Here is a 13,023-nt window from a genome sequence, read left to right as displayed (position 1 = left end):
TAGTTATTTTCATTAGTAATGATTCCACGTCATCATTTACTTATTCAGACATAATAAGATTTTTAAAAGGCATGCTTTATAGTATGTTGTGACTTACCCCTTGTTATTACTTTTACAGTGAAATTAGAATGATATTTTCATCTCCTGCTTGTCTGACAGCGAGTTTTTTTAAAAAAAGGTAATACTTACACAAGATTTACCTTCATTTAAAACACTGGAAAATATTTAAAATGAAATGTTTCAAGTAAGTTTAATTTGTGAATTTTGTTATTCTTGCCCACAAAGTCCAACACAGAGAACTCTGTAGGTTGTTATAGAATTCTTTCATTTTATAAAGTAATTTTCTATTAGACTACCGTAAGTTATAATTCCTAATTAATATTGTTTACTTCCTTCATATCACTTTACTCTGTTGTCTGATTAGAAGGAATGGTGTTTTTTCAGGATCTTTGTATATACAAGGGATCAGCTAAATCTCACATTGCTTTAGTACTTAGAAGCCAAGAGTACACTTTACAATTTTTACTGTGTATGATCAATTAAAAAATAAATCTTATTTATATTGTCTTTAACTCACTGCTACAGAAGAAAATCTGATTTTACTCCTATTTGGTTTAACATTTGGTCTGATCCAATAGTTGAAACAGTTCCTATAATGTTCGATATTTGGGTCTTCTATTTCTGCTCTTTCCTCCAAGCTCTCCAATATGGCACCTGTGTGTAAAAGGGAAGAGAAGGAGAAATAGCAGTGTAAAGGGTCTTAGGCTGCCCTCTGCCTCTTTGGAGGTTGATGCCTTGCTGATCTGTCTGCAGCTGGTGTAACTCATATGGGTTCTCCTTTGCCTGTCCCTCCCTTGTTAACTTGGCCTTAAGTTTGCTCACTGGTTCAAAATATGGTGATATACATCTTGTACCCACTCCTGGCCACTAGGCGGTACTCACTTAACCCTTGTTGCTATTACTTGCCCTTGTACAACCCTCTTGGCAGTCCCATTAGTTCTTAACCCAGCTGCATTCTCAGTCAGCTTGTGGGACTAGAGGAACTGTTGGATGCCAATAACTTCACCTCAGGCTAATTCTTACTGCATGTGGGAAAATCTTTTCTATGTGAAGATTGTTTTCTTCCTAACGTGAAAAAGTATCCATGCTCACTTCCCAGGAGTGAGGAACTCCTAAGATGTCAAAGGCTGCAAAAGAGAATATATTTTAAGGGGGAAATTTATAATACTTTGTTTTAGTACTTGCATAAATATTTTAGCCCTAATATTACTATAAATCAGTTAATCTAGCAAGGAGAAAATCTTTCTTTCTTTTTTATTATTTATTTATTTATTTAGAAATGAAGTCTTACTCTGTCACCCAGGCTGGAGTGTGGTGATGCAGCTCGGCTCACTGCAACCTCCACCTCCCAGGTTCAAGCTATGCTTCTGCCTCAGCCTCCTGAATAGCTGGGATTACAGGTGTGCACCACCACACCCAGCTAATTTTTAATATTTTTTGGTAGAGATGGGGTTTCACCATGTTGACCAGGCTGGTCTCAAACTCCTGACCTCAAGTGATCCACCCACCTTGGCCTCCCAAAGTGCTGGGATTACTGGCATGAGCCACCGCGCCTGGCCTCTTTTTTAAATTTTTATTATTTTTATTTATATTTTTGAGACAGGGTCTCACTCTGTCACCCAGGCTTGAGTGCAGTGGCATGATCTCTGCTCACTGCAGCCTCCGCCTCGCGGGTTCATCTGATTCTTCCACGCCAGCCTCCTGAGTAGCTGCGATTACAGGCATGCGCCACCATGCCCAGCTAATTTTTTTGTATTTTTAGTAGAGACAGGGTTTCACCACGTTGGGTCAGGCTGGTCTTGAGCTACTGACCTCAAGTGATCCACCCACCTCAGCCTCCCAAAGTGCTGGGATTACAGGCGTGAGCCACTATGCCTGGCATTTTGTTTGTCTGTTTTGTTTTGTTTAATATTTAGAGATGGGGTCTTGTGCTATTGCCCACGCTGTAATGCAGTAGTTTTATCATAGCTCACTGTAGCCTTGAACTCTTGGGCTTGAGCTATCCTTCCACCTCAGCCTCACAAGTAGCTGGGACTACAAAGTGTGCACCACCATGCCTGGCTAGTTTTTTTTTTTTTTTTAATTTTTTTGTAGGGACAAGGTCTCCTCTATGTTGCCCAGGCTAGTCTCTTGAACTCCTGGCTTCAAGCAATCCTCCCACTTTGGTCTCCCAAAGTGTTGGAATTACAGGCATGACCCACTGCAGCTGGCATACAGTATTTGATAATGCATTATTTAAAAATTGTTAGGCTTATTGAATGCTGGCCTCTCAAATATCACTAAAACAACTTGTTGATAAGACAGGCCAGAGAGAACAGCACACCTAGACAAAGCTTCGGTAGTGTTTATGAGAGGAAAGACCAGTTCGGAATTTATTTACAATTGGGAGTCTGGTTTAAGGAGCTCTTTCAATGTGAGAGGGAAGGCTGGAGGTTTGATTTGGACTGGGTAAATGTACAACAATCCAGGATGGGTGCAAACAACAAGGTAAGGATTTTGAGATAAGGGATTCAAAGAATCTATGGGCACAAACTGTTGATGCTCTCCATTGAAGAGTTAAATGGGTCTTTCAAGAAGTTCCCGTGATGAACAATTGCCATTTGCCTGGGCAAAAGTTTCCTGGAAAAGTAAAGTCATTCTAATAAAAACAGTGGAATTGCAAAGTTCTGTAAATATGAATGGTAAGGAGGATGGGGGGTAGGTAGTTCTAGTTCTTAGTGTGCAAACTGAGCATGGGGGCAGCGGGTTTCCATTGTCAGATTCAGCAAGTAAAATTTTGTTAATATGGCAGCCCAAACTTGATGTAGCCACTACAGAGATAATAAATTGTTATCTACTGTCTTTTAACAAGGAGAACATAAATTGTACATTTTTTTGAAAGGAGGCAAGCTTTAAGAAAAAGGTTTGTATCTTATATGTAATAAAACAACAAATGACATATGAACTTTAGAAATATCCCTTTCCTTATGTTTATATGGTTTCTTGCATTTCTTATATCCAAAGAGGAACTGGAGAAATGACTTCCGTTGATGTGGACTTAGAAATGGCAAGAGATACCTTCAAGAAGTTAACAAAAAAGGAATGGATTTCTTCCATGGTAATAGCCAATACTTACTAAAGATATAGAACAAATACGATTGCAGTTTATTTTTGTTGGAAGCTGGGTGAGATGGGACTATGATTGTAATTGCCTGATGGGTTCTTCCTGCCCACTGCAGAAACAAAAATCGACCCACTGAGACTATGACATTGTAGTAAAGAAAGAATTTAATTGACATGAGGCTAGCCATGCCATGTAGGAGATAGAATTATTACTCAAATCAGTCTCCTTGAAGGCTCAGGCTCATAGCTTAGGGGCTTTTCAAAGACAGTTTGGTGGGCAGGGGGCTAGGGTAGGGGGCATGCTGACTGGCTGAGAGATGAAATCATAGGGAATAGAAACTGTCCTCTTGTGCTGAGTCAGTTCCTGGGTGGGGGCCACAGGACTGGCTGATGGGTCCAGGTGGGACCATCCAGTTGTCAGAAATGCAAAAACCTGAAAAGACATCTCAAAAGGACAATCTTAAGTTCTAAAATAATGATGTTATTTGCAAGAGTAATTGGGGAAGTTGCAAATCTTATGACCTCCAGAATAATGGCTGATAATTATTTAGAATTCAATCCCGTCATCCTCCTAACTTGGTGGACTTTCTTTAGTTTTACAAGAACAACTCAGTTTTGGGGACAGAGTATTATCATTTAAACTATAAACTAAATTTCTCCCAAAGTTAGCTTGGCTCATGCCCAAGAATGAGAAAAGACAGCCAACCTGTGAGGCTGGAAGCAAGACAGAGTCAACCATGTCAGATTTCTCTTACTGTCGTACTGTTGCAAAGGTGGTTTTATGATTGGGGCTGGAAGAGGGGGCTAGTGTTCATTATGAAATTACTATATTCCAGGTACTTTATTAGGTGCTGACATTTATTTTCTTATTGAATCCTTAAATGTACAATAGATACAATATTTTTATTTTCAATATAATCAGAGCAATGCATGAGAGGTGGATAATCTCTAGCATGATATAGGAAAAGAGTATTGATTTGGGAAGCAGGATAACCTTATCCTGGACTGATCAACTGAAAAGCCACTTCTCTGTTCTGAGATGAAACTCACATCTATTTGAGATGAATCTCTGTTATTACTTCATCCTTTCTCTTTGAATCACATTTTCTTTACCTGTTGAATTCATCTTTAAAATCTATTCCAGTTTAATATTGTGTGATTCTGGGTTGTATTGGGAAGAAAACTTTCTTTTCCTCTACTGACTCAGGTTTGAGTTGGCAGAAGGGGTCACTGAAAATTAATAATTAACAGAATCTCTTAGTGCTCAGGATGCTGTAGACTGGGTAGCTTAAACAACAGACATTTATTTCTCACAGTTCTGGAGGCTGGGAAGTCTAAGATCAAGGCACCATCAGGTTTGGTGTCTGGTGAGGGCCCACTTCTTGGTTCCTAGATGACCATATTTTCAATGTCCTCACATGGCAGTGTGAACCCCGAATATCTAAGACAGGTCTCAGTTAATTTAGAAAGTGTATTTTGCCAAGGTTGAGGACGCACGCCTGTGACACAGCCTCAGGAGGTCCTGACGACATGTGCCCAAGGTGGTCGGAGCACAGTTTGGTTTTATACATTTTCGGGAGACAGGACACATTAATCCACATATATAAGATGAACATTGGTTTGGTCTGGAAAGGCGGGACAACTCAAAGCAGGGAGGGGCCTTCCAGGTCTTAGGTAGATGAGAGAAAAGTGGTTGCATGCTTTTGAGTTTCTGATTAGCCTCTCCAAAAGAGGCATCAGATATGCATCTATCTCAGTGAACAGAAAGGAGACTTTGAATAGAATGGGAGGCAGGTTTGCACTAGCAGTTCCCAGCTTGACTTTTCTCTTTAGCTTAGTGATTTTGAGGCCCCAAGATTTATTTTCCTTTCACAGCAAAAAGGGCAAGAAATCTCTCTGGGGTCTCTTTTGTAAGGGCACTAATCCCATTCATGAGAGCTCCAATCGTATGACCTAATTACCTACCAAAGGCCCCACCTCTTAATACTATCATATTGGGGGTTAGGATTTTAACATATGAATTTTGGGGAACACATTTAGCCTATAGCACAGGAGGAAAAAAACAAGTTTTGTACACTTGCATGTGGAGCATTCAGATGAAGAGGCTCCTGAACAGCTAAGGATAAGAATTTATAAACCAACTTAATGGAGGAAAGGGAGAAGGGAGAAAGGGCTCCTATGGGAAGAACAAATGGGATTTTATGGAGACAAATGGAAGGTATGACAGTTTGTGAGAATGTTGGTTTATGCATTTTCTCATCCACATGCAAGTGGTCTGAATGATTGGTCTCCTTTTTAGCAGTGTAGCTCCTCAATGGGGGATGTACAAGAGCTTCATACTAGAAGAGCTCTGCATTAGTTAGATAAAAGAAGCTCCAAAAAGGCATCTCAAATGTCTTCAGTTAGTAAAATAATCTTTATACCATTTTGATGGGTCTGAGTGGGTCCTTATACTTGGAAGGGAAAGGGGGAAAGTGTTCCTTAATGTGTAGTAGATACAATATTTTCATTTTCAAGATGAAGGATAATAGCAAATATTATGAAGTATATTTCTTAAATGAATTTAGGTGATATGGGAGATAATTTGGGGTGCTGTTCCCGATGTGAGTTCCAAGGGACATTAGTTTTATTAAAAAAAAAAACCCATAAAAAAGGGTTCTTAATGAAAAAGCTCTGGGAACACTCCCTACTATTATGGAGTCATGATATGCACATTAGGAAATCAAAGATTCTATGACATCATACACTAAAAGAAATCTCTTTTGACCCTATTTTTCTTGGAGTTATTTGACATTGTGATGCTATTTTCTAGCATAACACCTACTGGCATTCCACAGAAATCATATTCTGCTAGACATGTGAAAAAGCAAATTTTAAGAATTTTAATGTAATGAAAACAATATATAGTACATCACAGTTTATTGTGGCATATATCACTTATTTACCCTTATGACATGAGAGGCAAACACTGTAATTACAGAACATAGATCTATCAGGTAGAGTAAATACAGCTAGCTGCTATAACAAACAACTTTGAAATCTCAGTAGCTTAACACAATATTTTCCAACATCCTAGTCCAACGAAGGTTGGAGGTCAGAGGCACCTTTGCACACGTTCATTCAGGGCTGACTCAGGCTTCTTTCCAGCATCTCTAGGCCCTGGGGCTGTAAAATCCTCCACTCAATCTTTTGGGTTGGCTAGCAGATGAGGGAAGTGAGTATGGAAGTTGCCATGAGAGGCTTCAGTGGCCTGGGCTTTATGTGTCACACATCACTTTCTCCCACATTGGTGAGCTGGGACTCAGTCACATGGCCCTGCCTAACTGCAGAGGAGCCAGGGGCTGCCGTCTTCCTATAAACCCAGGAGGAAAAAAAAAATGACTGGCAAGGTAAACATATGGCATTTTCTCTGCCATGGTAGATTTTACTACTATGGTAGTGCCATGGTCACTTTCTAATTGAGTAACCTCTTTCCGCTAACTTCCTCTGAGTCTCTCCTTGCTCATCTGTAAAAACAAGGTAAAAAACAAATAAAGCAAAAATTACCTTACAGGATTATCAGTAAGATTAAATAAAATGATTTACATGAGATCACCTGACACATTGTAAGTACTCAATGAATGTTCAAATATAAAGAATACCATACAAGTTTATTCCCACTAATATATTTTTATATATGTCCTATTTTAAAAGTTTACTTCTGGGCCAGGTACATTGGCTCATGCCTGTAATCCTAGTACTTTGGGAGGCCGAGGTGGGAGAATCACCCGAGCCCAAGAGTTTGAGACTGGCCAGGGCAACATAGTGAGACTCCATCTCTACAAATAATTTTCTAAAATGGGCTGGCTGTGGCAGTGCACTCCACTCAGGAGTCTGAGGTGGGAGGATTGCCTGAACCCAGGAGCTTGAGGCTGCAGTGAGCTATGATTGAGCCACTGCACTCCAGCTATAATTGAGCCACTACACTCCGAGGTAAAACTTTACCTCTGGATGAAATAAATAATATAAAAATTTAGAGCTATTTTTCTCTGCAAATTTTTCTACTGATACATGAGAAAACAGAAAGAAAGAAATGGATATTGTGTGAAGGGGCGGGGACAGCTCTTCCTTCTAGAAGGAGGGATACTAGTGTGACCTGCATACAACATTGCTTTTGAAGGGCTTTGTATTCGTTTTGAATCCATGATTCACCCAGTATACCCATGCTCATGGGATTTCACTTTATTTTCTTCATGGAGCCTGATATAAAATGAGGAGGATAGCTCTCATGTACTATATCGGGGCATTTGGGATGGAAGGAGTGATGGAGTCTCATCAATAGGTTTCAGAATGGCTAAGTGATTATTCTAATTGGAACATGGTGGAGTGAAACCCTTAATTTCATAGCTTGCTTCTCACAATCCTCTGTATCTAATATATCCTGGGTCTATTCCCTGATCCTATTTTGACCACAGATAACTACGTGTCTCGAGGATGATCTGCTCAGAGCTCTTCCATGCCGTTCTCCACACCAAGAAGCCTTAGCAATTTTCCTCCTGCTCCCAGAATGTCCTGTGATGTGTGATTCTAAGAACTGGAAGAACCTGGTGGTTCCATTTGCAAAGGCTGTGTGTGAAATGAGTAAACAATCTTTGCAAGTCCTAAGTAAGTTTTATGTCACTTTATCTGTACTCAATATAGAGTCACTCTCTGAAGTAGACGTTGTAGCAAATTTTGAACAAAAGATTTCAAAATAGACAAGTATTTGAGAACATGGCGTGTGAATTATTGAAAAGATTAATAATCTAAAGCTATTATAATTATTAGTTTTATCATACAAAGCAGGTGTAGTTTTTAGACTTGGATGTGGCTTTGACATCAGAGTTTGGTAGCTATAAAGTATTCAATCAAGATAAATCCATACTTTAAAATTTTTTGCTCATTTTGAAACTTTTGACATTTTGACCAGATGATGAAAAACAAATGTTAAACTTTGTATTATTATTATTTACTTTATTCAGTACTGTATTATGTCCTTTTATAGCTTTTAGCATATATTGAAAGTTCAGCGATTACCCAATAACCCAATGGGGTACAGATGTTCATATACCCTTCTACATAGAGGAGAGGGGAGGTAGGGAATGTAGACAATTCTTTTAAGAAGTAGTAAATGACTATTAGGGAGCATGAGTGGACCCAGGAAACAGAAATTAACTTGTAAATGATTCTCCTTGGAATTGGAATGAGCCTGAGAGGCAGGCATTATCTTTTGAAAAAGTACATCTAGGTGTGGTTACATTCCTCAGTCGTCTTCTCTGTGACAGATAATGTAATTTCAGAGATGGCATGAAAGGCAGTTCTCTTCTCTGTAGTGGGTCCAGTCTTAAGGTAGATAAGGGAGTGTCAGAGAAAAGCCTTTTCCAGCATCTGCTGACTTTCAAGGGCCTTTAACTTAAAATAATCAGCATACCAGGGTGCCATATTTTGGGGCAAATTTCCCTGGGCTCCTTCACTTAAGAGGTACAGAGGGCCAGGCATTGTGGCTTACACCTTAATCCTAGCATTTTGGGAGGCCAAGGTGAGAGAATCTTTTGAGCCCAGGGGGTCGAGGGCAGCCTGGGCAACATAGTGAGACCCCGTCTCTACCAATTTTTTTTTTTTTTAATCAGCCATGCATGGTGGCACACACCTGTGGTCCCAGCTACTTGGAAGCTAAGGCAGGAGGATCACTTGAGCCCAGGAGTTTAAGGCTGTATTACTGGAAAGGGGTCCCAATCCAGACCCTAAACAAGGGTTCTTAGATCTCACACAAGAAATAATCCAGGGAGCGTCTATAAAGTGAAAGTAAGTTTATTAAGAAAGTAGAAGAATAAAAAATGGCTACCCCATAGGCAGAGCAGAGCAGCCCCTCGGGGCTGCTGGTTGCCCATTTTTATGGTTATTTCTTGATTATGTGCTGAGCAAGGGGTAGATTATTCATACCTCCCCTTTTTAGATCATATAGGGTAACTTCCTGGCATTGCCATGGCATTTGTAAACTGTCACGGTGCTGGTGAAAGTATAGCAGTGAGGACGACCAGAGGTCACTCTCATTGCCGTCTTGGTTTTGGTGGATTCTAGCCGGCTTCTTTACTGCAAGCTGTTTTATCATCAAGGTCTTTATGACCTGTATCTTGTGCTGACCTCCGATCTCATTCTATCATCTAGAATGCCTAACTGTCTGGGATTGTAGCCCAGTAGGTCTCAGCCTTATTTTACCCAGCTCCTATTCAAGATGGAGTTGCTCTGGTTCACATGCCTCTGACAGCTGCAGTAAGCTATCAGCATACCACTGCACTCCAGCCTGGGTGACAGAGCAAGACCCTATCTCAAAGAAAAGGTACAGAGGATATGTACAATGAAATGTAAGCCACCCAGTTCCCCTCCCAGAAGTGGCTACACGTTCTAGTTTCTCGTGTAACGTTTGAAAGATATTCTATATATAGAAACATACAAATGTATTATTTCTGTTTTTAATGGTAGCAAACTATTAAAGTTCCTCGTCCACAACTTGCTTTCTCCCACTAAACAGGATATCACGGAGATCATTCCAACAGAGAATCCATAGAACTGCCTCATTCTATTTAATGGCTGAAGAATGTTCTATTGTGAAGCATTTCATTGTACATATATAAATTCAGACATGCAGGAAACATTCCAGAAAGCAAAATCACTGAGTCAAATTGTATGTACATTTTTATTTTGAGATATTTTGCCAAATGACCCTCCACAGAGTCAGGGTCATCATGTCACCCAATTTGAAGTGGTTGTCATTCACACTGTAGTCTGTAAAAATTTCACCCCTAGAGTTGGGAAACCTGTCCGTACTGACAAAAGATGTATCAATTTACACTTCATCAATGAATATGAGAATATTGGTCTGCATACTTTCCAACCATGTTATCAAACTTTGATCTTTGCCATTCTGAGGAAAAAAACCTTTTAATTTTAAGTTGAATTTTTCTTATTAAGAGTGAGATTGTGCTGGTTTTTGTATATCACAGATCACTTTGTATATCATATTCTGTGAACTCTTATTATAGGACCACCAGGTCTGATTTCCTGTTGCACAGTAACAGACCAATACGCTGAAACAGTAGGAGTTGCAGCAGAGAAAGAGTTTAATAACTGTAGGGCAACCAAATGAGAAGATGAGAGGAAACCTCAAATACGCCTCTTCAAGAGGTTTGTGGATGGGATTTTTAAGGGGTCTGGACACAGGTGATGGCCTAAAGTGTGGTGATCACTGATTAGTTGACAAGTGAGGGGTGAAGTCAGGGATGGGGAGATGAAGAAACTGCATTCCTGTGCTGAGTTGGTTCCTTGGTGAGGGTCTTCAGACCAGTTGGTGTCAGCCATTCCGCTGGAATTCAGGATCTGAAAAATGCCTTAAATAATTATTGGGTACAAAGGTCCAGTGTCAGAGATTTTATCTGTAGGAACAATGGGAGAGCAGGTGCTCAGTGTGCCGTGTGACTCTGGGTTAGTTATCAGCTCAGGGAAGTGGGTTGAAGTGCACCAGCACACCCTAGTCAATTGACCTCGTCAATAACCATAATTCTGCATAAAGCCTAGCTTATAATTCCCATTAACCCTGTGAGAGCGGTTTTGCTATTGTTCTTCCTTCTTTGCTCTTTTCCCATTGGTTGTTAGTATTTTTCTGTTTTAGGAGCTTTTTAATTATGAAGGCAATTAATCCTTTATCAATAATATGAATTGCAAGTATTTAGGCTATTAAAAAAATTTTTTTACTTTGTGGTATTTTTGCTATGCAGAATTATTTTTAAAATTTTTTTTTTTTTTTTTTTTTTGAGACGGAGTCTCACTGTGTCGCCCAGGCTGGAGTGCAGTGGCACAATCTCGGCTCACTGCAAGCTCCGCCTCCTGGGTTCAAGCCATTCTCCTGCCTCAGCCTCTCTGAGTAGCTGGGACTACAGGCGCCTGCCACCACGCCCAGCTAATTTTTTGTATTTTTTAGTAGAGACGGGGTTTCACCATGTTAGCCAGGATGGTCTCGATCTCCTGACCTCGTGATCCACCCGCCTCGGCCTCCCAAAGTGCTGGGATTACAGGCTTGAGCCACCGCGCCCGGCCTAAAAAATTTTAATGTAGCCTACTATATTAATATTTTATTCTATGGTTTCTGGATTTGGGGTCATACTTCAAAAATAATTTATAACTAAAATAATTCCCATCCTCCTACTGTAATTTTTATTATTTTATTTTTATATTTAAATATTTGATCCATATGAAGTTTATCTTGATTAAACACTATTTTTTCTAGATCAGTTTCCAGTTTTCCCCACATATTTATTGATTCTTTTTCATTCCCACTAATATGCAATGCCGCATTTATTATGTATTAAGGTTTCGTGTGTATTTGAGTCTACTTATGGAATCTCTATGTGTTTGCTTTTCATATATCTGGGTAATACTGTTTTAATTACATTTGCTTGATAATGTATTTTAACATCAAATTGATTTGTTTTCTGAGAGTTGTTCTGAGAATTTAAAGGTTCCACATTCCAAATCCATGTTGCAATCCAATAATATTAAAATATAATTATTGGCTATTTTAAAAAGTACATGGCCATGTACCAGATGTTCATAAAATCCAAAAACATATATAATATGTTTTCATTTTTTACAGATTAAAAATGCCCTTGATGCCATTGTACATGTTTGTGTATTCACCTATGTGTGTTTTCAGACTTTACAGATACCCTATACAATTGTCAGTTTGAAAATCATGAAGTCAATCAATTAAGCATAAATGTGAGCCATTAACCAATTTCTTCAAATCCTGAATTTGAGCTTTTTAAAATTCTAATGATACTTAATAAGGGAAAAAAATTTCCACATCTGTGAGCAGTAACTGTTGTGCAGGATATACTTAAAAAAGATATTAATAAATTATGCCATCAGAAATGTAAAATATTATCTATTTCTTACTTAAATTAAAGAACCCACTAGAAACAGAGATTTGGGGGATGGTAGGAAAAACATATTTATCATGGCTAATTTTACACCCCCAGAGAAGTGCTGGGCATTTTTGCAAGAATCTTCTCTGAACCCGCTGATCCAGATGCTTAAAGCAGCCGTCATCTCTCAGCTGCTTCATTGGACTGAAATCGAACAGGATCACTGTAATGTTAAAGCTCTTTTAGGAATGATGAAAGAACTGCATAAGGTAAGGGTTATTCTAAAGGAATGTATGTACTATTTTATTTAATCAAAATCCCTTAAGTCTCAACCAATTGGACTTCTAAGAAGTCAAATAAAAATCATGAGGAGTCAAATTTTTTTAAAGGAATATAGAAAAGGGAAATGTTTGGCATAAAATAATTAGGGATTTAAAAGTTGAGAAACTTTAGGAGGACTTAAGATGTTTTGTAATGGACTTCTTTCATTAAGAAAAAGTACACTGTGCTTGTAATTCTAGCTACTCTGGAAGCTGAGGTGGGAGGATGGCTTGAGCCAGGAATTTGAGGCTGCAGTGAGCTATGATTGTGCCACTGTACCCCAGCCTGGGTGACAGAGCAAAACCACATTTCTTAAAAAAAAAAAAAAAAAGTACACCGAAGATACTGCTACATGTAACAACATACAACAACATGGATGAATCTCATCAACACAGTGATGAGCAAAAAACACACCAAAAATTACACTCCATGTCTTCTTTTATAAGAATTTTAAAAACAAGCAGAGCTAATCTATAATGACAGAAAGCAGAATGGTGTTACCTCTTGGGAAGGGCAATTGGCTTGGAAGGAGCACAGGGGAACATCCTGGGGCCTGCTAGAAATGTTCCATGTCTTCACCTGGACAGTACTTACCCAAGTG

At 39.1% G+C, this 13,023-nt stretch overlaps 1 protein-coding gene and 1 long non-coding RNA gene across 3 annotated transcripts in view; one reads left to right on the top strand and one right to left on the bottom strand.

Moving 5' to 3' along the window:
• The window catches only part of HERC6 (HECT and RLD domain containing E3 ubiquitin protein ligase family member 6), a 66,379-nt gene that overhangs the window by 26,170 nt on the left and 27,186 nt on the right, over positions 1–13,023 (top strand). For both annotated transcript variants that reach the window (XM_055297026.2, XM_055297027.2), the window contains exons 10-13: positions 119–178; positions 3,064–3,157; positions 7,617–7,806; positions 12,216–12,370. In XM_055297026.2, coding sequence (XP_055153001.2) covers positions 119–178; positions 3,064–3,157; positions 7,617–7,806; positions 12,216–12,370 — 499 coding nt within the window. The remainder of the gene's footprint in view (positions 1–118; positions 179–3,063; positions 3,158–7,616; positions 7,807–12,215; positions 12,371–13,023) is intronic.
• Positions 9,859–13,023, bottom strand: part of LOC129492138 (uncharacterized) — a 44,296-nt gene continuing 41,131 nt past the window's right edge. The window contains exon 5 of the long non-coding RNA XR_008660744.2: positions 9,859–10,557. This is a non-coding gene — a long non-coding RNA (uncharacterized lncRNA). The remainder of the gene's footprint in view (positions 10,558–13,023) is intronic.

Source organism: Symphalangus syndactylus, chromosome 10, assembly GCF_028878055.3.
Source record: "Symphalangus syndactylus isolate Jambi chromosome 10, NHGRI_mSymSyn1-v2.1_pri, whole genome shotgun sequence".
Taxonomy (NCBI): Eukaryota; Metazoa; Chordata; class Mammalia; order Primates; family Hylobatidae; genus Symphalangus; species Symphalangus syndactylus.
Note: the sequence above shows the minus strand (reverse complement) of the source record. Positions and strands in the feature narration are given on the sequence as shown.